This window comes from Ovis canadensis, chromosome 1, assembly GCF_042477335.2.
Source record: "Ovis canadensis isolate MfBH-ARS-UI-01 breed Bighorn chromosome 1, ARS-UI_OviCan_v2, whole genome shotgun sequence".
NCBI lineage: Eukaryota > Metazoa > Chordata > Mammalia > Artiodactyla > Bovidae > Ovis > Ovis canadensis.
The window spans coordinates 230,046,543-230,072,200 of record NC_091245.1 but is presented as its reverse complement, the minus strand read 5'-3'; the positions used below and the strand labels follow the sequence as shown (position 1 = coordinate 230,072,200).

Genomic DNA, 25,658 nt, shown 5'->3' with positions numbered 1-25,658 from the left:
CATCTAGTGATGTTCACATGTGGAGTCATCTCTTGTGTTTTTGGAAGTGGGTGTCTGCTATGACCAGTGTATTCCCTTGGCAAAATTCTGTTAGCCTTTGCTCTGCCTCATTTTGTACTCCAAGCCAAACTTGCCTATTACTCCAAGTATTTCTTGACTTCCTACTTTCGCATCCAGTTGCTTATGATTAAAAGGATATATATATATATTTTTTTTTTTGGTGTTAGTTCTAGAAGGTCTTGTAGGTCTTCATAGAACCATTAAACTTCAGCTTCTTTGGCATTAGTGGTTAGGGCATAGACTTGGATTATTGTGATATTGAATGGTTTGCATTGGAAATGAACAGAGATCATTCTGTCATTTTTGACATTGCACCCAAGTACTGCACTTTGGACTCTTGTTGACTATGAGGGCTTCTCCATTTCTTCTATGGGATTCTTGCCCACAGTAGTAGATAAAATGGTCATCTGAGTGAAATTCACCCATTCCAGTCCATTTTAGTTCACCTATACCTAAAATGTCAATGCTCACTCTTGCCATCTCCTGTTTCAGTTCAGTTCAGTCGCTTAGTCTTGTCAGACTCTCTGCGACCCCATGAATCGCAGCATGCCAGGCCTCCCTGTCCATCACCAACTCCCAGAGTTCACTCAGACTCACCTCCATCAAGTCAGTGATGCCATCCAGCCATCTCATCCTCTGTTGTCCCCTTCTCCTCCTGCACCCAATCCCTCCCAGCATCAGAGTCTTTTCCAATGAGTCAACTCTTTGCATGAGGTGGCCAAAGTACTGGAGTTTCAGCTTTAGCATCATTCCTTCCAAAGAAATCCCAGAGCTGATCTCCTTCAGAATGGACTAGTTGGATCTCCTTGCAGTCCAAGGGACTCTCAAGAGTCTTCTCCAACACCACAGTTCAAAAGCATCAATTCTTCAGTGCTTAGCTTTCTTCACAGTCCAACTCTCACATCCATACATGACTACTGGAAAAACCATAGTCTTGACTAGACAGACCTTTGTTGGCAAAGTAATATCTCTGCTTTTCAATATGCTGTTAGGTTGGTCATAACTTTTCTTCCAAGGAGTAAGCGTCTTTTAATTTCATGGCTGCAGTCACTTGACCACTTCCAATCTGCCTTGATTCACAGACCTAACATTCCAGGTTCCTATGCAATATTGCTCTTTACAACATCAGACTTTACTTCTATCACCAGTCACATCCACAACTGGGTGTTTGTTTTTTTTTTTCCCTTTGGCTCCATCTATTCATTCTTTCTGGAGTTATTTCTTCACTCTTTTCCAGTAGCATATTGGGCACCTACTGACCTGGGGAGTTCATCTTTCAGTGTCATATCATTTTGCCTTTTCAAGCTGTTCATGATGTTCTCAAGGCAACAATACTGAAGTGGTTTTCCATTCCCTTCTCCAGTGGACCACGTTTTGTTAGAACTCCCCATCATGACCCATCTGTCTTGGGTGGCCCTACACAGCATGACTCATAGTTTCATTGAATTAGAAAAGGCTATGCTCCATGTGATCAGTTTTGTTAGTTTTCTGCGATTGTGGTTTTCATTCTGTCTGCCCTCTTATGGATAAGGCTAAGAGGCTTGTAGAAGCTTCCTGATGGGAGGGATTGGCTGTGGGGGAATCTGGGTCTTGTTCTGATGTGGGGGGAGGGGCAATGCTCAGTAAATATTTAATCCAATTTTCTGTTGATTGGTGGGGCGATGTTGCCTCTCTGTTGTTTGGCCTCAGGCCAAATGACAGTAGGGGTAATGGCCGCAGTGTCGACCTCCTTGAAAAGGACTTATCAGTGCCCCTGACCCCACGGCAGCCCACTGTCAACCCACACCTCCACTGGAGACTCCTGGACACTCACAAGCAAGTCTGGCTCAGTATCTTGTGGGGTCACTCCTTTCTCCTGGTGCACTCAAGGTTTTGTTTGTGTCCTCCAAGAGTGTTTCCCCAGGGTTCTAGGTGATATGCTATATGGTTCCTATGTTAGTCTTGTGAACTTGGTGTTCCAAAGAAGAGGAATGAAGTTGTATGTGAATAAAGAAACTTTAAGTTGGGTAGTAAGTGCAGGTGTCCCTTAGAATGTGATGCTCAAGCTGAGGAATAACAAAGAAATGGGAAGGTGATATTCCAGCAAAGCAAACAAAATCAAAGGCCTGATGAGAGAAGCTAAAAAGCCAGTGCAGTCAAAGCACAGAGAAGAGTGGTGTGAGTGAAAAAACAGCTAGAGAAGCAGGCAGGGGCCAGAAAAGGAAAGGCTATGGCCATGTTAAACACTTTGGTTAGGACAATGACATTTGAACATGGATTAGATACTTGCTATTAAATGCTAATTTTTTTAACATTTGAATTTAAAGTTCTTAATTTTTTGGAGATACATAACACCTAGGATTTGCTTCCAAATACTACTAGTGAGATAGGAAATGTGGGTGGGTCAGAGAGGAAACAAGATTGATCATGTATCAGACTTCCCTGGCAGTCCAGTGGTTTGGACTCTGCACTTCCATTGCAGGGGGCGTGGGTTTGATCCCTGGTTGGGGAACTAAGATCCCCAAGGTGCAGCAAAAAGAAAAAAAAACAAAAAAGATTGACTATGTGTTGGTGACGGCTGAAATTGGGTGATGGGCACTTGAGGATTTATTATCTTACTCTGTCTTGTGCATGATTAAAATCTCCAAGAAAAAAGAATGTTGGTTTTTATTCTAAAAGCAATGAGAAGATATGAAGCGTTCTAAGTAACAACACTGGCGCACACAGATTTGAATTTGAGTATGTGCTAAGTCACTTCAGTTGTGTCTGACTGCGACCCCATGAAATGTAACCCACCAGGCTCCTTTGTCCATGGGATTCTCCAGGCAAGAATACTGGAGTTGGGTTGCCATCCCCTCCTCCATGGAATCTTCTCCACCCAGGGACTGAACCCACGTTTTGGCTTTAATGCAGAGATCAAACTGAAAGGGAGCCAGAGTGGTCAAGGCAGATCATTTTAATATACTTACAATGGTTCAAGAAAAGAGATGATGGCTGGACTGAGGCAGAAATGGAGATAAGTGAAAGGATGCCACCAGTCATTTAGAACTCAGGGGAGCTGACACTCACTGAGATAGGGAACAATCCAAGAGGACACACTTGGGGGTAGGAGAGGAAGAGCACAAGGCTTAGTGTTGGACAAGTTTGCGTTGTGGTTGCTTTTTCAGGCATCTAAGTGGCGTGACTATCGTATCCTTGCACAGATTAAAGGAGACTGGTGTGAGAGGACCCTGGGTTGAGAGTTAAACCTCTTAAACACTTAATGAAAAGGAAACATAAGCGCTAGAAAGGAGACAAAATGCTGGGTGGGAGTTTGAGGGGCAGGGGAGAGATAGAGAGAAGGAGGTAGCAGTGGTCGAGGAAAAGGGCTGTGATTGATAGATGGGAGCGGTCAAGAGTCTAATTTTTCTGGGAGTCAAAGACAAAAACTGGTGATTTAGGCATCATGTCAAGGGCTCTATGGGGTGACGAGGGCAAAGGAGACTAATGGGCTGAGAATGAGGCTTGAGCAATTAGATGGAGCAAACTTCTTAAAAGAATTTTTGCTGTGATGGTAAGGGGAGGGTGCGGTAGGAACTGGAAACGGAGGGAGGGCTGCACTCCCATTTTTAGGTTGGGAAATATTTGTTGCATGTTCAAATGTTAATAGGAAGGATCACTCTGAAGGGCAATAGTTGAATACAAAGGAGAAAAGAGTGGTGATTCATAGCATGAGGCTCCTGAGTAGCAGCAGGAGATAGGACTGAAGACAACAGGACGGCCTATTTATGAGGAAAGATACCTACCTCCTCTAACAGAGGATGGAGTGGGTGAGTAATCTGTTAGGTTTAGAAGTAGGGTGAGGAAGGTTCTTTCATAGTTTCTCTTGTCACCTACCCACCCCTAAAATAGGAAAGGTAACCTACTAAGAATGAGAGAAAAACTGTGTGTGTGTGTGTGTGTGGTGGGGGGGGGGGGGCTGTTGGGGGAAAAAGGAAAAAAAAAAAAAAGCCTGAATAGCCAAATAAAGTCTAAAGTTGGAAATAATGAATTTAAGAGACAGGAATTTTTTTTGTATGCTCCATCAAAAACTGATGTAGTCCCCAAACTGTGGGGTTTACCAAAGGTAATATGATGCACACCTGTTACCGCAGTTTTGGTTTTTCCATTTATGACTGCCTCTTCCTCAGTAAACTGAGAACAAGTATACATTTTAATTGACTTCGTATCCCTAACTCCTGATTTAATGCCTAGCCCAAAGTGGGTTCTCAGGTATTTGTCAAATGTAAAGAATTAGGGTTCTGCTTTTATCTTCAGCAGAAGCCAAAGGGAATTTCTCCTGCTGCTGTTTTATTATTTACACGATTATTCTGAGTGTTTTACATGAATTAACTCATTTAAGCCACAAAGTAACCCATTGGGGTAGGTATTACATTTTCCATTTTTTCAGATGAACAACTAGGAAACACATTAAATAATTTTACAAGGTTCCACAGGAGTTAAGTGGCAAAGCAAGGATTTTAAAGCCAAAGACTCTGTCAAAGGGGCCACTATATGTATTTGTTCTTAAGGCCTCTGGGACACTGACCAGAAAAAAAAAAAAAAAAAAAAGAATACCATGGTGATTATCCAACTGTTTAGATCAGGACTACATAAAACCGAGAGTTCTTGTGCTTACTCCTAATAATTTTTGGCATCCAAAAATTTGTCAATTGCTAGTCGGGTATAAGAAAGCTTATTATGTAAAGAACACTGCAACATCAATAACCAAAAAGCATTCTGATTTCATACTATAGACTAAGACAGTAATCACTTACCTTTATGGTTTGGCTACTTTGTAAAAACACTATGATGATGCAAAGATATTTCAATGACATTTCAAAAGTTAACTGCATCAATAGTATTAGATACTAGGTCACCCCCTGCTTTATAGTATGCAGAGCTGGTATTTTAAAGACACATGAGGATGCACTGCAATATACTGTGAGCGTCAGATATCCAGATCTGACATTGGTAAATGATCAAAAGTGATGAAAAGGAAGTAATGAGCATTCATCTGGCAAGGAATGAAGTATCTCTTCCTATAGAAAACATCCTAAAATTTAGATGCAATGAGGCAAATTGGACATTTCCAAATTGAAGCATTTTAGAAATAGTCACCATAATCAGTTCGTGTGAGAGGTTGCATTGCAGTCGCAAACCTTTATTGAGTGCCCACAGAACTCATGTCACTCTCATGGGATTTACAGAGCTTTACTTGTTGACTTTGCCCTTAAAGAGCTTACAATTTAGTGGAACCGACTCTACAGACGGAAACATTACTCTAGTATGAAACACACACTGTCAAGTGAGCGCTGATGGGGATGGCGAGGGTAGTAGACAGTATGGGATGTGTTTGGCTTCCTGAAGGAGACAGGCATCTGAATGTTAACATGTAAGGTGGTTGGGAATATAGGGATCCAAACAAGACACTTCCTTATCTGCTACTTGGAGCTTTCCTTACTCTCTGCAGCTGGGGAGAACTGCACAAAAGTTGTGCAGGAAGAGAGCTGAGGGGGAAACAAACTTTTCAGTCCTCTTTCAGCACCTCTGATCACTAGCGGACTCAGACCAGAGCAAAGTTACCATTTAGGTATTTCAATAGGAGCTCTTTAACAGCTTTCCTATGACCATCCTGTTAAACAGGTTCAAAGGAAAAAAAAGGCGAAAACCAGTTTCTCTGTACCAGTTATACACACACAGGTGGGGGATCTTGTAGACCACACTGGGAGCTACTAGATTTGAGGCAGAGTATAATTTGTTTATGGAGGGAGCACACTGGCAAGTACAAAGGGAAGTGGTTGAAAGTAGAAAATACCCATAACATATTACAGATAAATTCTCTGCTAATGAGTTGAACAGGGGGACAACCCCTAAGAAATAACAAGTATGGAGTAAGGCAGCAGAGACCACCACTGTGTCGACTCCTTCCCAAATCCAATTATGATCCCGAATGATCTTTTCTGGCTGTGTAGTACGTGGGATCTTAGTTCTCTGACCAGAGTTCAAATCTGTGCTCCCTGCAGTGGAAGCTGAGTCCTAATCAGGGACTGAACCCCCATGAAGTCCCCCTTTTTGAGGTAAGAGACATACCCTCCTGAGTCCAAGTGTTTGGATATTAGCATTATAATAGCCAATTATAACATCAGTCAAAAGGTAACCATGTACAAAGTATGGGGGAAAGATGCCTTGGAAAGCTCAAAAATCCAAGGACTAGAAAAGACGGGACACTGAAGGAATGATCTGGAAGGCAGGTAACTGGAGACTGAGTGCCAACAGACAGCATGTAGATTTAAGCAGATTATCAGTTGTTAAAAGAACAAAAATAGATGAGGAAATCTTGGGTAAGGTCACAGAGTAACAAGGAATCCATGAGCTATACAAATCAGAAGATATGGTCAGGGAAAGCAGGATTCATGCTTGAATAATAGAAATGAAAAGGTTATAAAAGTTTTTCTTCATGAAGAATAAACTTGGAAGAATTGACAGTTTGGAAAAACTAAGTAACCTGGAGCAAGCAGCATATTTAGAGCTGCAAAATTTGTGGAGAAGGCAGAAATTGGGACAACATATACGATGAGTGTAGGTCTCTGCTAAGAGGTAAGTCTGAAAGCATCTTCAGGGCAGCATCTGCCCTTACACACAAAGTAGCTGCTGTCAAATCAACTTTACAAACAGTACATCCTGACATGGACATCCTGAACCAAACTTGTCCCTTAAAGAACCTGCATTTAGAAGACATGTTCAAATTAAATGGTACTGGAGGTTGTCTTACAGAAAAAACATTAAACCTACCTTCCTGTACATTACTGATATGATAGTTAATATTCACTGTGACACTACAGTTCAGTTGCTTCTGATCACACCAGAATATAGGCTTTATAAATCTTCATTTTTTTCACCTTAATTTAGGAATTAACTGAATACAGTAAGACTATGAATGTGCACTTTGATTTTATTTAAAGGCATATAAATTTCATTACTCTTTATATTTTTAAAAAGCATACACTTCATTAATGTGTCTGCTAAAAAGAAAAACCATTTTCTCCTTAAATGTTTAAAATTTCATGTGTAAGAGATAAATAACCCATTAGGCCTCAGGAGTTCACAACTGGTAACTTCTCTAGTTCAAGCTAAATTGGCCTGTTTATATGAATCCTTGGATGCAAAACCATCGATGAGGGCCAGTGGCCCTAACCCCAGCTGTATTTAAGGGATTAGCTATATAGTATTTACACTGTACTTAACAATTATTTACATAGCAGCTATACTGTATTAGGTATTACAAGTAATCTAGAGACAGCTGATTTCAAGTACAGTTGACCTTGTAGTATATATTTAGTGGGGAAAAAAGGCATATTAAGTGGGCCTGCCAAGTCCATGGTGTTCAAGCATCAACTGTAATTTCAAAACTCACAGACAAGCTTCTGTAAGAATTAGTGTTAGTCATTTATCAAACTACAATAGGAAATGCTGCATAAATGCTTTTTTGCATTGGCTCACAAATTTAAATGAGTTTTGCAGCAGTAATTGAAAGCATAGCCCCCTATTGTATGAGTTGAGCTCTGAGTCTTATCTAGCCCTTAGTAGCTGTTGTGACCTTGGTCAAGTCACCTCTTGGCAACTCTATCATCTGAAAGGGAGGACTCGGACAGTTCATATCCTGAAATTCAGACTCCCACTGAGCTCCCAACTATATGTATATGCATTTTGGAAGGAAGCTGGGGCAGTGTTCATTAGATTCTCACAGGGGACCTTCATCCAAAAATAAGTTTGTGATACGTTAGGTGATCACATCTAAATTGCTCCAGCTCTAAATGCTAGTATTTCTTTGCGGTACAGGAACTCTTAAGGTGGCTTCCAAGATTCCCTGATATACATACCCTTTATAATTCCATTTATTCAAGTGTTGACAGGATTATCTGAGCATGATGGATATCACTCTGTGACTAGGCCAAAGAGTAGGCTTCCCAGGAGGCACTGGTGGTAAAGAATCCACCTGCCAATGCAAAACACTTGAGATGTGGGTTTGACCCCTGCATCAGGAAGATCCCCTGGAGGAGGGCATGGCAACCTACTGCAGTATTCATGCCCGGACAGAGGAGCCTGGTGGGCTATAGCCTACAGGGTCACAAAGAGTTGGAGGCAACTTAGTATGCATGCATAGGGTAAAGAGGAAGAGATAGTGCAGGTATAATAATGTACTCATCAGTTTGCCTTTGGGTCAATTAAAAGGGAGATAATAAGGGGTAGGCCTGATTTAATCAGGTGAGCCCCTTTAAAAGACAGCTTAGGTTCTTCTCTGAGATCAGCTTCTTCTGCAGGCCTTGACTAATCAAGCTAATATAAGTCCTGCACTCGTTAAGAAAATTACTCTGTAAAATCATTTGGCCTATTATAACCTCACTGGCTTAATTTTAACCAGGTTTTTGTACACTAAGAAACAAGAATTATGCAGAGCACTGTTATGTTTATGTTCTAGTAACTTATGCCATTTGTAAAACCATACTTTGTGTGCACTCTATCATTTGCAGCCATATGCTGAAGTTATAGAAATACTTAAAATATATCTCCGGTTGTCTCTCAGTCCACTTTGCCGAAGGAGTGAAAGAAGGTCAGAATCTTGGTTTGGACAGGGAAGAAGCAGAAGCACAGACGGCATCAGCTGAACAAATTCAGTCAGTTGGAATATTAACATGTCTATACTGAAATTAAAAAATTTAAGAAATTTCTTTTGTAATGCTGGGTCAATGTTAAAAGCTTATGAAAGACAAGCAAACACAAGCCACTGAGTTGTACTCTAACTTTACATTAATATATATAAAAAATCCACACAGCACACACACATGCCCCATGTAAAACATTGCTTTGAGTTTTAATGTTTATTTCCCCAAGATAGCCTAGCCTGCACTCTACTTGGATAAATTTTACAAGCTAGTTTTCTGCTGCTTCTAGTTTTAAACTTTAACCATGTTTCTGATGACAAGGAATGCTGCAAAAATACTCTAGTTCAACAAAGAGTTATGATCACAAAATAATTTTTATCCATTCTACAGTGTTTCAGAATTACCAGTTGATTTTTAAACACAAAGTAGATATAGATGCTAATGGTGGCTAATCTGGTATGTTTCTTATAGCAAACTGTTGTTCATGCAACACTTGTGCTCAAAGGGGAAGGCACAGGATTTCCTACAATGAGCCACCTTATAAAGAGTTCTTTTTGTACAAATTAATTTATGTCACATTTAATTTAGTGTGCATAACCTCAAAACTGAGGTATTATTCCAATTTATAAAAACCACTTGCATAACTTTTATGCAAGTTTTAAAAATACAAAGTTTTCTCCCTAAAGTGGCTCAAAATAGATTGTTCATGGCTGCCTACATCTAAGATAAAAAGATTCTAAAACAATTGAACAGATTAGGCATATTATTAAAGGTGTTCAAACCATTACTTGATTTGTACATCTACTCAAACCTCTTCATCGGTCTTTATTCAGCAGTACATATGCACCAAATTCCATTTTAGAAGTTTCCATATCATTTTCATAGAAAACAAAGTTTGAAAACAAGTAACATTTAAACACAGCACGGTATTCTACCACAACTGAAACTTTTTTCTTCTTCTTCTTTACAGGACTCAACAAAATCTAAAAATGAACTAGGCTGTAGATTTACCTCATGCAAAGATCTTTATGTTATCTCTGAAAATGAAAAGGATGGCTTTTAAAAGCACATTTTACTGTTTTATACTATTATGGCAACTTGTGTACTGCAACACAGTCTATTTTGAGGGAAATTTATGATTTTTTTTCATGCAAAAATCTACACAAATTAGTTTTGATGATATGGAAAGCTTTTCATAGCATCAAACATTCATCTGGTGCAAATGCACAGGGAAACCTTCCTGAAAGTTTTCTGACTTAAGAAGCAACTAAAAAGCCATACTAGGTAAAGTAAATAAAAACTAAAAACAAAACAAAAAACTCCCACAAAAAAAAAAAAAAACCTAAAAAAAAAAAAAAGGAGGGGGTGGGAACAGGGAGGAAGGGAAATAGAAAACACAGGCTGCAGAGTACACCAATGTCTGCTGCTGAACTGGTCTTTGTTTTCATGTCCAGTGTACAGTAACACTTATGATCTCACTCTGATGATTTTACTAGGTTTGTTATCAGCCCCCTGAAGGCAAATCAAGCTTGCATGCGTTCACATACAGCACCACAACCATACTCTCGTACACAGTCACTCCAGGACTAGGAGTCTGCTTCATGAATGAAGAGCCCTAGATTTGAAAGATGAACCTGGCTCTCCATCACTGAGCCAGACATTCATTCAACACTGTCCACTCACACACTGCTTCATAGCAAGGCCTGGGCTCGTTTTCCTTTGACTTTTATGGGCATCCTATTCTCTTTTATGCTTACAAGGCTTGAAGATGACAGTACTGCACTTTCCCCTCAATTGATACAAAGTCAATGTTCCTTCTCAGGCACTGAAGATCTGTGACCTGTAGCCCTTTTTACTTTGAACAACCTAAATAAGCATCCATGTAGAGTTTTCATTACATTTTGCCACTCATTCTCACTCGCACCCACTCGCCATCTTGACCTCATTTGGGCATTTTCTGTGATTCCAAATGAAATCTTCACATTTTCTTTCCCGATTTAATGCAGCAGCAGATCCCATGAGCCAAGCTTGATGGATCAAACCTTTTTATATATATGTATATATATATATATATCCCAGTGCTGCATTGTACCTAACTTCCACAACATCTTTCTAAAACTGGAACCCTTCTGTTGGTACATTGGCAGATGAATTGAAACCAAATGTTCCACCTTGTATTGCCTCTGGAACAAGGCTAGGATCTTCATCAATCTACGGGGGAGGGGGAAAAAAGAAGGTGATGGTTAGTTTTAAATAATAAAACATAGAATTGTAGTTAACACTTCCATTTAAAAAGTATGAGAGATTATGGGTGGCCAACACAGTCCTACCATCCCTTGAGAACCCTGAAAACACTTCATAAAGGTTTTTTTGTAAGGGATGCCAAAAGGGAAGAAACTGAAGAAAATATGCAAAATGGATATCTTCTGAAGAATGATGATTAGAGATGGTACTATGTCTCAAATTCAGAGAGTATACTCATTCTAATGCTAACACTTTTGGAGGCTAAGTGTATTCTTCGGTTATTTTAATAGCAACTGGAGACAACTTTTGAGCTTAAAGTGTAACATAATAGCCCAATGAAAATGGATAACTTATATTCTTTCTATATGCTTTATATCTAATGGTTGAAATACCACAAAATTATGTGCCTATGGTATAGTTCCTATAAAGAGGCACATCATCTTTATTATTTTTTTCACAATGTAACAGAGTAAGCAAGACTTACATGTTGAAGTATTAAAAATCATTAAGGCTTTGTGTATACCTAATTATCAATTAGGACTCCTAAAAATATCCAACTTTAATACATGATAAAAGCTACTTTTAAAAAAGTATGCTTTTTAATAAATATTATATTCTAACTAGGACTTAGCTTGATAATCTGTAGGTATAAATAGTCTAATTCTTTTTTAGTACTATCCTTGTCAAGTTAATCTACAAACCATATATGCTTAACAAAATATTTAATAATATTCCATTTTTTTAAAAAAAAGTTGATAAAATCAATCAAGAAATCTACTGCTGGCTATATCTGATCACTATAATTTTAGATTTAACATTCCCAAAGAGATAATACTAAAAATAATTCTTTAATTTCAACTACTATATACTGACAATCTGAAAACATTCTTCTATAGTATACATTATATAGTAACTTACATTTCTTGATAATTTTTTTTCACTGTATCTATTTATCTTCATATTTGTTTTTGGTCACCAACTAAAATTAATGGTGGCAATATAGTCAAATACAGATTAACTAATTACTGTCATAATGGATTATAGGATATACTAGCTTTACTATTTTGTTCATAAACACATATAGGCTATTAGCAATATAAAATATGATAACTATAGAGACATCAAGGGAAAATAAAGCCTAATTTATTCACTGTCAAAAAATTCTCATCTTTTTTTGCCATTTGAGGTAATACTACTTTTTAATACCCCAAAGGACTTTAAAATACTGAAATATTATGTATCTATTTCAATTCCATTCTCTAAAATGCATACATATATGCCCTAGCTTAAATTTCATCCAGACTTATGCTTATTAAGTAAAACTAAGAAAATGGTAAGATTATTAAATACATCATCTGAAGAGAAGAACTGATCAATGATCTCATAGGCCAATTTGTAGATGTCTTCATTTTCATGATTTTGAAGCTGTTCAATTTTCTCCAGTCCTGTAAGACATTTTATGAAGTGAAATAATAATAATATTAAAACAACAACAACACAGTGGCAAAAAGGTTATAATAATCTTGGGAATACATAATTCAATTGGGGGTATCTATTCTAAAGGTGAATCTTAAACACAGTAAGGTTTTATTTACAAAGAATTCTATATGCCACGTGGCACACTAGAGCCAAAACAAAAAACAACAAACCCAAACACTTGAGTGTTTAACTACATATAAATTAAGCAATGGGATATCTATCTATTCAGAAGAAAATGATATATCATACATCAGTGTTTGTAAGGAGTAATAGTATGTAAAATTACTCTGTTAAAAGCTGGGAAATCCCTGGTGGTGTAGTAGTTAGGACTCTGGGCTTTCACTGTCATGTGGCTTGGTTTCAATCCTGGTTGAAACCGAGGATCCCAGGAGCCATGTCTAAAGAAAAAAACCAAAAACACCCCCAAACAAACAGTAAAACCCAAACGTGCAGGGAAAGTAAAAAAAGTTAAAAGCAAGTTCTTTCTATTTTGTAGCATTTGCCAAATTTTTCTAGTGAGCATGTAAGAAAAAACTTTTAAGTACTCATGATTAACAAATATGAATGTTAAGACAGCTATTAAGTATAATGAAAAATGATCATGATCAACAACAATATTTCAGGGCAAAGAGGATTTTCCCCTGTAAATACTAACAAATGTATTAAATCATAAGCAAAATATGTAAACAACCTATTGATATAAAAATTGAATACTGTTTTGCTTTGTAGTGGTTTAGTCACTAAGTCATGTCTGATTCTTGCAGCCCCATGGACTGTGGCCCACCAGGCTCCTCTTTCCATAGGATTCTCCAGGCAAGAATCCTGGAGTGGGTTGCCATTCCCTTCTCCAGATCTTCCTGACCCAAGGATCGAACCCTTGCCTCCTGCAGGTGGTCTCCTGCATTGCAGGCGGATTCTTTACCAACTGAGCCACCAGGGAAGCCTAATAGGAGTAATAATTAATTTTAAAATCTCTGAATTAAAGTGAAATTGCCCTTTCATGAGTATTTGTCCTCTCTTTCTTAAGTGGAGGAAATTGCTTTAGGCATATTTCTCACTTTACACACTCTCCTTATGGGGCCTTTCCACGAAAAGGTTTAACTACTATTTACATATAGGTTGAGGACTTATACTCATCTATAGCTTCATTTTTCTGAGCTTCAGATACTTAAAACTTTAAACCTGCTTGATAATTCCATGAAGATATTTTATAGGTACCTAGAGTTCAAGCTGTATGAACACAATATTATCTGCCATTCTTCATTTACAGTTTATTCTACTGTATTCTTACTGGTGATAATCAACAACAGTTTGAAATCTGAGAGAAAGACTAATTATTAAAGTTCCCCTTTCCCTCAATTCTATAACAAAATCTCAAAAACCTCAAAGCCTATCCTATCCATTTCTTGAATCTTGTCATCTCCCCCTTGTCTCTGTTATCACTGCCTTCATTTATTGTGGTGTGATCGCTATACACTTTCCTACGTGGTTTCCTGCCAGTCTCTACCAGGGTTCCATTCCCCTTATATCCAAGCTCCATTTAAACGTATCAATTCCCTTGGTAAAATCTTCCAGTGACTTGTCGTACCCTATAGCAGAGAATCCTTTGGGAAATTTGTAAGCTAGGCTTTACTTCCAGTGAAATAGGCAATGCTCAAGATCTATATTTTTATATTAATATACAAAATAAAATTTTAATTATTAAATATCGTAAAAGAAAAAAATACACAAGTAGGAAAAAAATTTTAACTATTCCTTTTAAATTTTAAATTTTTTAAGTTTTAAATTTTTCTGGAACTCACTTCCTAATTAGTTCCCTAACAGTATTTCCCATTTCCTGTTCCCAACTTGATAGTTATGAATTTTGTTGTTCTGTCATTTTGTGTCCTAAGTTATCACCTAAGTAACTTTAAAAACACTTACTTCCTATTAATTTTCAACTCTCCAAATTCTACTAAATAAGTTGAAGATACTGGTTCTCCTATTCTTAGCTACCTTTCCTTTCACTTCTCAACTTCTATCAGAAACAGCTTTACTTTTATGCTTACCTAGGTTGATAATATATTTTGTTCCACACCCACATCAGAAACTTCCATGTTATGTCTAGATGTTCATCTTAAGAGCTGAAAGCTGAGGCATGTTGTGTACCTTCTTGGTGGTTCTGGTATGCTGCCAGATTTGGGAACCACTGCCTTAAAAGTATCTGCTGTGCTACAAAACTTCTAAGACTGTAGGGGCCTGATCAATGGCTAACGCCACAGTCTCATCTTTTGGTGGTTTCCACCTCATACTTTGTGATTTAGCAACACTGAACTACTTATAATTTGCTGAATGCTATTTCACACCTCAGACTTCACTCATGGTGTTATCTCTGCCTCGAATACCTTTCATCCCTTTTCACTTTCTTAATCCTTATTCATCTCTCAAATCTAGCTCAGGTCATTTCCTACTTCTTCCAGGACAGATTAGGTATTTCACTTTGTTGCACACTTCTATTAGGGTAATCATAATCAGCACATTAAATCAGTTCATGTTTATCTCCATGATTGGACTATATGCCTTGAGGGCAAGGACTGTGTCTTGTTTACTACTTTTCCCAGTATCTTAGCACAGTGCCTGTTCAATATATGGCAGCAATTCAGTTACCTAAGCATATGCAGCAAGCTGAGGAGGACTGTACACACGGAATATAGTATTTATTTGATTCTATTACTTGATTATCTGAGACAAAAAAATATAGAAGTGTTGCATTTGAAAATAAAAGTAGTTACAAAAAGAATATTAAAATGTGGAATAACAGCATATAATAAAACTTACCTCCACATTCTTCTATAAGATTGGCTATGGTTTCTGCCTCGTCTTCAGCCATTTTTAATATATTACTTAGTCCATCGAGTACTACTTGCACAACTTGTGCATCTTTTACAGTCAGCAAGTTGCAAAAAGGTGGGATAACATTTTGTTGGATTAGGTAGGCCACCTGAAGAAGACAAACACCGTGATATAATAAATGTTCAGTGAATTTCATTTGTGCACCCTGTTATCTCACTGGAAAAATTTTGATTTATAATCTTGAATTTGGAAATATGACCTCATTTCTCACGTTAAGTTCAGTTTCAGTTCAGTTCAGTCGTTCAGTCGTGTCCGACTCTTTGCGAACCCATGAATCGCAGCACGCCAGGCCTCCCTGTTCATCACCAACTCCTGGAGTTCACTCAGACTCACGTCCATCGAGTCCATGATGCCACCCAGCCATCTCATCCTCAGTCGTCCCCTTCTCCTGCCCCCAATCCCTCCCAGCATCAGAGTCTTTTCCAATGAGTCAACTCTTCACATGAAATGGCCAAAGTATTGGAGTTCCAGCTTTAGCATCATTCCTTACAAAGAACACCCAGGACTGATTTTCTTTAGAATGGACTGGTTGGATCTCCTTGCAGTCCAAGGGACTCTCAAAAGTATTCTCCAACACCACAGTTCAAAAGCATCAATTCTTCAGTGCTCAGGTTTCTTTACATTCCAACTGTCACATCCATACATGACCACTGGAAAAACCATAGCCTTGACTACACGGACCTTCGTTGGCAAAGTAATGTCTCTGCTTTTGAATAGGATATCTAGGTTGGTCATAACTTTCCTTCCAAGGAGTAAGGGTCTTTTAATTTCATGGCTGCAATCACTATCTGCAGTGATTTTGGAGCCCCAAAAAATAAAGTCTGACAGTTTCCACTGTTTTCCCATCGATTTCCCATGAAGTGATGGGACCAGATGCCATGATCTTTGTTTTCTGAATGTCGAGCTTTAAGCCAACTTTTTCACTCTCCTCTTTCACTTTATCAAGAGGCGATTTAGTTCCTCTTTGCTTCCTGCCATAAGAGTGGTGTCATCTGCGTATCTGAAGTTATTGATATTTCTCCCAGCAGTCTTCACTCCAGCTTGTGCTTCTTTCAGCCCAGTGTTTCTCATGATGTACTCTGCATAGAAGTTAAATAAATAAGCAGGGTGACAATATACAGCCTTGACGTACTCCTTTTCCTATTTGGAACCAGTCTGTTGTTCCATGTACAGTTCTAACTGTTGCTTCCTGACCTGCATACAGGTTTCTCAAGAGGCAGGTCAGGTGGTCTGGTATTCCCATTTTTCAGAATTTTCCACAGTTTATTGTGATCCACACAGTCAAAGGCTTTGGCATAGTCAATAAAGCAGAAATAGATGTTTTTCTGGAACTCTCTTGCTTTTTCCATGATCCAGTGGATGTTGGCAATTTGATCTCTGGTTCCTGTGCCTTTTCTAAAACCAGCTTGAACATCTGGAAGTTCACGGTTCCTATACTATTGAAGCCTGGCTTGGAGAATTTTGAGCATTACACCACTAGCATGCGAAATGACTGCAATTGTGCGGTAGTTTGAACATTCTTTGGCATTGCCTTTCTTTGGGATTGGAATGAAAACTGACCTTTTCCAGTCCTGTGGCCACTGCTGAGTTTTCCAAATTTGCTGGCATATTGAGTGCAGCACTTTGACAGCATCATTTTCAGGATTTGAAACAGCTCAATGCGAATTCCATCACCTCCACTAGCTTTGTTCGTAGTGATGCTTTCTAAGGCCCACTTGACTTCACATTCCAGGATGTCTGGCTCTAGGTGAGTGATTACATCATCGTAAATATCTTGGTTGTGAAGATCTTTTTTGTACAGTTCTTCTGTGTATTCTTGCCACCTCTTCTTAATACCTTCTGCTTCTGTGAGGTCCATACCATTTCTGTCCTTTATCGAGCCCATCTTGGCATGAAATGTTCCCTTGGTATCTCTAATATTCTTGAAGAAATCTCTGATCTTTCCCATTCTGTTGTTTTCCTCTATTTCTTTGCATTGATCGCTGAGGAAGGCTTTCTTATCTCTCCTTGCTATTCTTTGGAACTCTGGATTCAGATGCTTGTATCTTTCCTTTTCTCCTTTGCTTTTCACTTTTCTTCTTTTCACAGCTATTTGTAAGGCAACCATTTCGCTTTTTCGCATTTCTTTTCCATGGGGATGGTCTCGATCCCTGTCTCCTGTACAATGTCATGAACCTCCGTCCATAGTTCATCAGGCACTCTGTCAGATCTAGGCCCTTAAGTCTATTTCTCACTTCCACTGTATAATCATAAGGGATTTGATTTAGGTCATACCTGAATGGTCAAGTGGTTTTCCCTATTTTCTTCAATTTAAGTCTGAATTTGGCAATAAGGAGTTCATGATCTGAGCCACAGTCAGCTCCCGGTCTTGTTTTTGCTGACTGTATAGAGCTTCTCCATCTTTGGCTGCAAAGAATATTAATCAGTCTGATTTCAGTGTTGACCATCTGGTGATGTCCATCTGTAGAGCCTTCTCTTGTGTTGTTTGGAAGAGGGTGTTTGCTATGACCAGTGTGTTCTTTTTTGCAAAACTCTATTAGCCTTTGTCTTGATTCATTCCGTATTCCAAGGCCAAATTTGCCTGTTACTCCAGGTGTTTCCTGACTTCCTACTTTTGCATTCCAGTCCCCTATAATGAAAAGGACATCTTTTTGGGGTGTTAGTTCTAAAAGGTCTTGTAGGTCTTCATAGAACCGTTCAGCTTCTTCAGCGTTACTGGTTGGGGCATAGACTTGGATTACTGTGATACTGAACGGTTTGCCTTGGAAACGAACAGAGATCATTCTGTCATTTTTGAGACTGCCATTTTGGACTCTTTTGTTGACCATAATGGCTACTCCATTTCTTCTAAGGGATTCCTGCCCACAGTAGTAGATATAATAATGGTCATCTGAGTTAAATTCACCCATTCCAGTCCATTTTAGTTTGCTGATTCCTAGAATGTCGACGTTCACTCTTGCCATCTCCTGTTTGACCACTTCCAATTTGCCCTGACTCATGGACCTGACATTCCAGGTTCCTATGCAATATTGCTCTTTATAGCATCAGACCTTGCTTCTATCACCAGTCACATCCACAACTGGGTATTGTTTTTGCTTTGGCTCCATCTCTTCATTCTTTCTGGAGTTATTTCTCCACTGATCTCCAGTAGCATACTGGGCACCTAATGACCTGGGGAATTCTTCTTTTAGTATCCTATCATTTTGCCTTTTCACACTGTTCATGGGGTTCTCAAGGCAAGAATACTGAAGTGGTTTGCCATTCCCTTCTCCAGTGGAATTCCCTTCTCCATGTTGTTAGCCTACATTAAACTAACCTTTTCTTTTTAATGCAGTATATTTGTTCTTCACTAACTTAGAGAAAAGAAAAACTGAAGTGAAAATGAGGGAATCACTCAACTTTATATGACACATTTCTTTGCCATAAGGAGTACTTCCTTCAGAGATCCTTTCTCCTTTAATATTAAATTATGAAGTCAGTTAAGAGGCCAGGTAATAATTTCTTTTTTTAAATTACAATTGTTCAGTGTGACAGTATCCTCTCTTTGCTTTCACATTAAGCACTGTCATATACCTGACGACCTCTCTCTCAATCTGTTGTTCTATGGTTCCATAAAATTTGCAAATTTTCTATCATCTTTATACTTTATTAGTTATTGCCATGTAACATATTTATATTCTGCTCTATATTCATATTTAAGTGGATTTAGTCTATGGCTTATCTGTGACAATGATGTGCTCCTAATTTCCCCTTTTTACTTGTCTGTGAAACATATCTGGGACTGGGACTTTCCTGGCAGTCTAGAGGTTAAGACTCTGTGCTGCCAATGCAGGAGGCACAGGCGTACATTCCCTGGTCCAGGAACTGGGATCCCACATGGTGTGCAGTGTGGCCAGAAGATAAAAAATAAATAAAACTCATTTTCTTTTGCCAGTTGGCACAATGTAAAGCTCTGTTACCTGCACAACTCAGAGAGTTAAGTGTTTCTTTAAATTTTATGCCCTAAGCACCTCACATTGTTCACCCTAGTTCCTAGCCCCAGCTTTTAAGTTGAATTTAGTTCCTTACTTGGTCTACTGTCAGATAATTTTTGTTCTTGTTCATTTGTTAGGAGAATGTGTGAGGCAGTTTCATTCTGCCCTATTAACCTAAAGTCTTGTTTTTTCCTTAACATTAAAAAAAAAACAACCCTGACGATAAGTGCTTTATCTTACCCTGGATCAGAAAAATTCTTGTAGGCCAAGAAGCTGGAAAGTGAACACTTCACATTTATGAAATATAACTAAAGGAAGTCAAGGTGACACTTTTATATATCACAGGATATCTATTATCTTGCTATTATCTTAAATTATGATTTACTGAAACACAGATCTTAGAATTATTAGTACTGTTACTTATCAGTTTTGAGAAATATATAAGAGCTGAACTTACTTGATCTTTTCTTCCACTAATTGTTAAGTTACTTATGGCCCACGCAGCTTCTTTCTGAGTGCCAAAATCTCCCTATAAAAGCAAAGTAAAGGATATAAACTGCAATATAAGATAAAACTGGAAAAGAGGTTTCCTAAAATGATTTTTCAACTGCATATTACCCCTGGTTTTCTTCTAGCTTTTATGTATTCATATAATAAAGATAAGGCTTTGAACCCACTTTACCCAATTTAACAAACGGAGATTCTATTTCGTGAACTTTCCCAACAACAAACTGACTTGATATTGCTGTTCATAATATCAAATGAAGTCAATGATAAAATACAATAAAATCAGTTTAAAAAGTAAGGAAGTTACAATTTTACTTTAGTCAAAGAAATGTCAAGGTAAAATAAAGTATCTTTTTAAACACATAGTTTTAAAAATAAAAATACCCATGATTAATGAGACTGTGATAAAGACTACTCTTATAAAGGTTACTCTCATACAAATCAAAAAATAAATTTAAAAATCACTTTAAAAGTCATATATTTGATTTAAGAATCTCATCTTTGAGAGTTAACCAAGAAAATTTTAAAAACTGCAATGGATTAATACTAAATACTGTAAATCAACCATACTTTAAAAAAAAAAAAAAGCTGCAGTAGGATATCTACTTTTACTTATCAGATTCAGAAAACCCAAGTATGTGTCAATAAGACTGGTAGGAGTGTAAAACAGTACACAATCTTTCTTGCAGTAAATGGGCATTATATAGCAAATTTATATCTATGTCTATTTGTGGATCCAGTGATCCTAAATACAACCTGGCATGTGGAAAAAACCTTACACAGACATTTGCTTAAAGAAGAAACAGTAGAAGAATAATCCAAAAATTAAGGGAAAGAATAGGGAAGAACAGACAGAAACAGAAGTTAGACCTTTGTGTATTACCTTGAAGACAAGGTACTTATTTTTCACTTGGAAACTATAAATGCTTCACATAACCAAAAACAAAACAAACAAGGGAATTTTCTAGTAGTCCAGTGGTTAGGTCTTCACACTCTCACTGCTGAGGGTCTGACTGGGGAACTAAGAAACCATAAGCCTCTTGGTATGTGCAAAAATAAAGAAAAATAAAACCCCCAAACTGAAGCAATTCCCCCAAATAAAAGAAAACACAGAAACAAAAAACTATATGAAGCTGGTGGCTTAACTACACATATAGAAATTATTTCAAGTGACATTATTTTTAAGTACATCATTGATGGAATACATCCTAAAGAAAAAAAATCCTCAAGGAAATCCCAAAAGTGGAGTAGTTATGTTATTTACATCAATGTGGTCTTGTTATTTTGGCAGATTTTATATTATATACCTCAATATATGTCAAGTAACTATGTCTACAGAAAGATTTCCAGCATAGACGAGATAAAAATACAAAATCAAAGTAGTGAAAATATCTTACTCAGTGATATCTGATAGCTCTCTTTCATTTATGATTTGTTTTTATGAATTCTCATGTTTACAAAAATTACAATATGTATATCTTTCATTTTCTTAAAAAAAAAATTATTTCCTATTTTATTCATTCAAGCCTACATACCATGACAATCCTGCAGCAATGATCATCCTTAGTATCTGAACTATGACCTTTAAATACCACTTGCTACAAAAGGGAACCAAGACACCCTATAAATCGTTAATTCTAGGTCTAGGTCAGAAAATACATCCAAAACAAAAGGCCCAGGAATCATGTCATATCCAAAAGGTAGGAAGCTCTCAAATACTCAAGTGATGTTAAAAAGACGGGCACCAAACTTAAAATAGGTTCTCATTGGTCAGGGACAACCTGAGCATCAGAAAGAATAACTACAAAGTACTGAAACTTATAATAAAAATAGATATATGTAAATCCATAATTTCCTAATGACACTGATAACTCTGCACTCGTCTCCTTTTGAGGTCGTTAGGGAACCATGTCATTCTAAAGACTGAATGATAGTAAGCAGAAATCAAACATTTATCTTGCTTTTCCTATATGAAATATATTTCAGAGTAAATAAACAGCTGATAAGGAAGTAAATGAACAGCTGATAAGGAAACACTCTTTAATCTTCTTTACTGAAGAATCACGCCTAATACATAAAGAATGACACAATTACAAAGTCATCATTTTGCAGTTCGTAGTAAAATAAGGGATCTAGGTAATGTTCATCATGACTGCTTAAAAACCACTCTGTGAAAGAATGATGAATAACATTATAATAATGGGTGGAACAGTCTGGTAACAACTAAGCTCACTTTTCAATCTAAATTATCACTAAATGTAGGATAAACAGAATGTATCTCCCCATGTGAATCATTAGAACATTAAATATTTTTCCCTAAAAACTGAACCCAATCTATGGGGAGGGAGGTGGGAGGGGGGTTCATGTTTGGGAACACATGTAAGAATTAAAGATTTTAAAATTTAAAAAATAAAAAACTAAAAAAAAAAAAAACAAAAAAAAACCTGAACCCAATCTAGCAGTTTGTAAGAAACATGGAGGAAAAGAGGATAGAGATAATAACAGATCAGTGTTCAGGAAAATACCCGCATGCTGTGATTGTGACATTTTATTTTTTGATTGTGACATTTTAAACTGTGTCTTTCCCAAACGTTACTGTAAGCATGTGATGACATGGCATATGACTAAACAGCACAATTACTTGCTGTTTGATCTTGGGCAGTTTATTTGTCTATACTACAGTTTCTTCATCTGTTAACTCATGCCACTGTATCAATTCTAATTAAACAGAAAAATATATATACACATACTTAGTTATATTAAGTTCTTTTCCTCTTACACAGATACTAACATGATGACTTTCTTACCTTATCCAAAAGGTGTATTATCATTGGTACAAGATTGGCATCAATTACTGCCTGAACCTGCTGCTGATTTCCTGCAGTGATGTTAGACAGGAACCACACTGCTTCCTGTAGAAAAATACTCCTTTAATATTTCTTACTGAAAAATAAAATCTGCAGCTGAACTAGGAAAAAGCACTCCCTACCATAACCAAATGATTTTTACTATGGAATGACTTTCATAATTAAAAATTTCAGAATCTGTATTTCTCTGTCCCCTTTTCTGTATTTTTCCTTGGACAAATTGTTAATGAAATAAACTAACCTTCTAAAAACTTCTTGAAAACGTTCCAAGCACTAAGACTATAAAGAAGCTTGGCTGAACAAATACTAAGGAACTGATGAACTGTAACAACCCAGCAGAGGTGATGGAATTCCAGTTGAGCTAATTCAAATACTGGAAGATGACGCTGTGAAAGTGCTGCACTCAGTATGCCAGGAAACTTGGAAAAAACAGCTGTGGCCACAGGACTGGAAAAGGTAAGTTTTCATTCCAATTCCAAAGAAAGGCAATGCCAAAGAATGCTCAAACTACCACACAATTGCACTCATCTCACATGCTAGTAAAGTAATGCTCTAAATTTTCTAAGCCAGGCTTCAACAGTACGTGAACTGTGAACTTCCAGATGTTCAAGCTGGTTTTAGAAAAGGCACAGGAACCAGAGATCAAATTGCCAACATCCACTGGATCATCGAAAAAGCAAGGGAGTTCCAGAAAAAACATCTACTTCTGCTTTACTGACTATGCCAAAGCCTTTGACTGTGTGGATCACAAAAAACTGTGGAAAATTCTGAGAGAGATGGGAATACCAGACCACCTGACCTACCTCCTGAGGGATCTGTATGCAGGTCAGGAAGCAACAGTTAGAACTGGACATGGAACAACAGACTGGTTCCATATCAGGAAAGGAGTATGTCAAGGCTGAATATTGTCACCCTGCTTATTTAACTTATATGCAGAGTACATCATGAGAAACGCTGGACTGGATGAAGCACAAGCTGGAATCAAGTTTGATGGGAGAAATATCAATAACCTCAGATACGCAGAAGACACCACCCGTAAGGCAGAAAGTGAAGAAGAACTAAAGAGTCTCTTGATGAAAGTGAAAGAGAGTGAAAAAGTTGGCTTAAAACTCAACATTCAGAAAACTAAGATCATGGCATCTGGTCCCTTCACCTCATGGCAAATAGCTGGGGAAACAGTGCAAATAGTGACAGACTTCATTTTTGGGGGCTCTAAAATCACTACAGATGGTGAATGCAGCCATGAAATTAAAAGACACTTGGCTCCTTGGAAGAAAAGCTATGACCAATCTAGAGAGCACATTAAAAAGCAGAGACATTACTTTGCTGACAAAGGTCTGTCTAGTCAAAGCTATGGTTTTTCCAGTAGTCATATATGGATGTGATAGTTGGACTATAAAGAAAGCTGAGTGCTGAAGAACTGACGCTTTTGAACTGTGGTGTTGGAGAAGACTCTTGAAAGTCCCTTGGACTGCAAGGAGATCCAACCAGTTCATCCTAAAGGAAATCAATCCTGAATATTCATCAGGACTGATGTTGAAGCTGGAACTTCAATACTTTGGCCACCTGATGCAAAGAACTGACTCTTTTCAAAAGACCCTGATGCTGGGAAAGATTGAAGGTGGGAGAAGAAGGGGATGACAGATGATGAGATAGCTGGATGGCATCACCGACTCAATGGACGTGAGTTTGAGTAGACTCCAGGAGTTGATGATGGACAGGGAGGCCTGGCACGCTGCAGTTCATGGGGTCGTAAAGAGTCAGACACAACTGAGCAACTGAACTGAACTGAATACAAACACAGATCTTGTTTATTCCCTCTTCTATTCTGATCAAGAGTCCTAGCCAAAACAGATGAGTATCTCAATTATTCATGATGACTGAAACACACAAGAATTAAACAATGGATTGTTTTTGTATACTTATTTGTAATATTCATTCACTGCACCATCTCTCTCAAAGATAAAAGAGATTCAGATGTTCAACGGCTTTACTGATCTACTTCAATGATCTTTTTATGTTACCCTTTATACCACAATGGTACTACTGCTACCAAGAGGATTACAAGTTGCTCTTCTTCACAGAAAATAAAAGCCACTTGAAAACACAGAATGAAATGAGACAAAATGTCTGCCTAGTGTCCTATGTAGGATATTACTATAATTTACAAACTTAATAAATTTATTAAACATATGAATTTACTAAAGGAAATATTTTCTCTCTTTTAAAAAACTAGCAAACAAGTTTTACTCCTAATGTGCAGAAGGCTCTTTTGGATCAGATCACAGGACCACGTTTAGTGAACCTGTCAGAGATTTTAGGGTGCTAGGCTACTTAGGTGAGCTGCTCCTGGGCTATAATCATAGGCAATGTTGTAATCAACAACCCATGCACTTCTACAACAGCCTCAGATGCACTCCAGTATCAGCATCACCAGTCAGTGCCCCCTTTTCATAGCCTCCACAAGCACACACACATGCGCACACACATACACACACTATCAGATAGTTAAAAAATATTAAACTTAAGATTACTTAACTTAGATATTAAAATTTTCTAATCATACAACATTTAACACCCAATTATCTCTATTTCATCATTTCCAGGAGAGCCAAGTTTGCACTGTTTGCAACTGGTTTATTGTAAAAATGGAAAATCATGTACCAGTCCATATCATAAACAGTAAAATATCTTACTCTCTCATAATGTCTAAATGACAGCTTATATTAAAAATATGAAAGATACTTAACCACCTAATTTCATAATTGAAAATGACTTCTTCACATGCTATTTATTAAACAGTATTTAAAAATACTTACTTTATTAATTTTCTCTTTGGGATGTGTCAGAAGTGCAGGGAAGTGTGAAAGAGCATCACAGTTTAAAACTACTTGTGTTTGCTCATCAGTTCCAGTAACAATATTGCCTACAGCTCGAAGTGCTGCCGTCTGAAACATAAAAATATTTAATGA

At 37.6% G+C, this 25,658-nt stretch overlaps 1 protein-coding gene and 1 non-coding gene across 2 annotated transcripts in view; both read right to left on the bottom strand.

The window, feature by feature from the left end:
- Positions 1 to 8,906: 8,906 nt before the first annotated feature.
- KPNA4 (karyopherin subunit alpha 4) overlaps positions 8,907 to 25,658 on the bottom strand; it is a 61,714-nt gene continuing 44,962 nt past the window's right edge. The window contains exons 12-17 of the mRNA XM_069561223.1: positions 25,506 to 25,634; positions 22,627 to 22,731; positions 19,770 to 19,841; positions 15,264 to 15,426; positions 12,318 to 12,412; positions 8,907 to 10,934 (exon numbers count right to left, since the gene is read on the bottom strand). Coding sequence (XP_069417324.1) covers positions 10,836 to 10,934; positions 12,318 to 12,412; positions 15,264 to 15,426; positions 19,770 to 19,841; positions 22,627 to 22,731; positions 25,506 to 25,634 — 663 coding nt within the window. The 3' untranslated portion in view covers positions 8,907 to 10,835. The remainder of the gene's footprint in view (positions 10,935 to 12,317; positions 12,413 to 15,263; positions 15,427 to 19,769; positions 19,842 to 22,626; positions 22,732 to 25,505; positions 25,635 to 25,658) is intronic.
- LOC138431672 (small Cajal body-specific RNA 7) lies at positions 24,959 to 25,291 on the bottom strand. Its single transcript, XR_011253821.1, has one exon. It is a non-coding gene; the product is annotated as a small Cajal body-specific RNA 7 (non-coding RNA).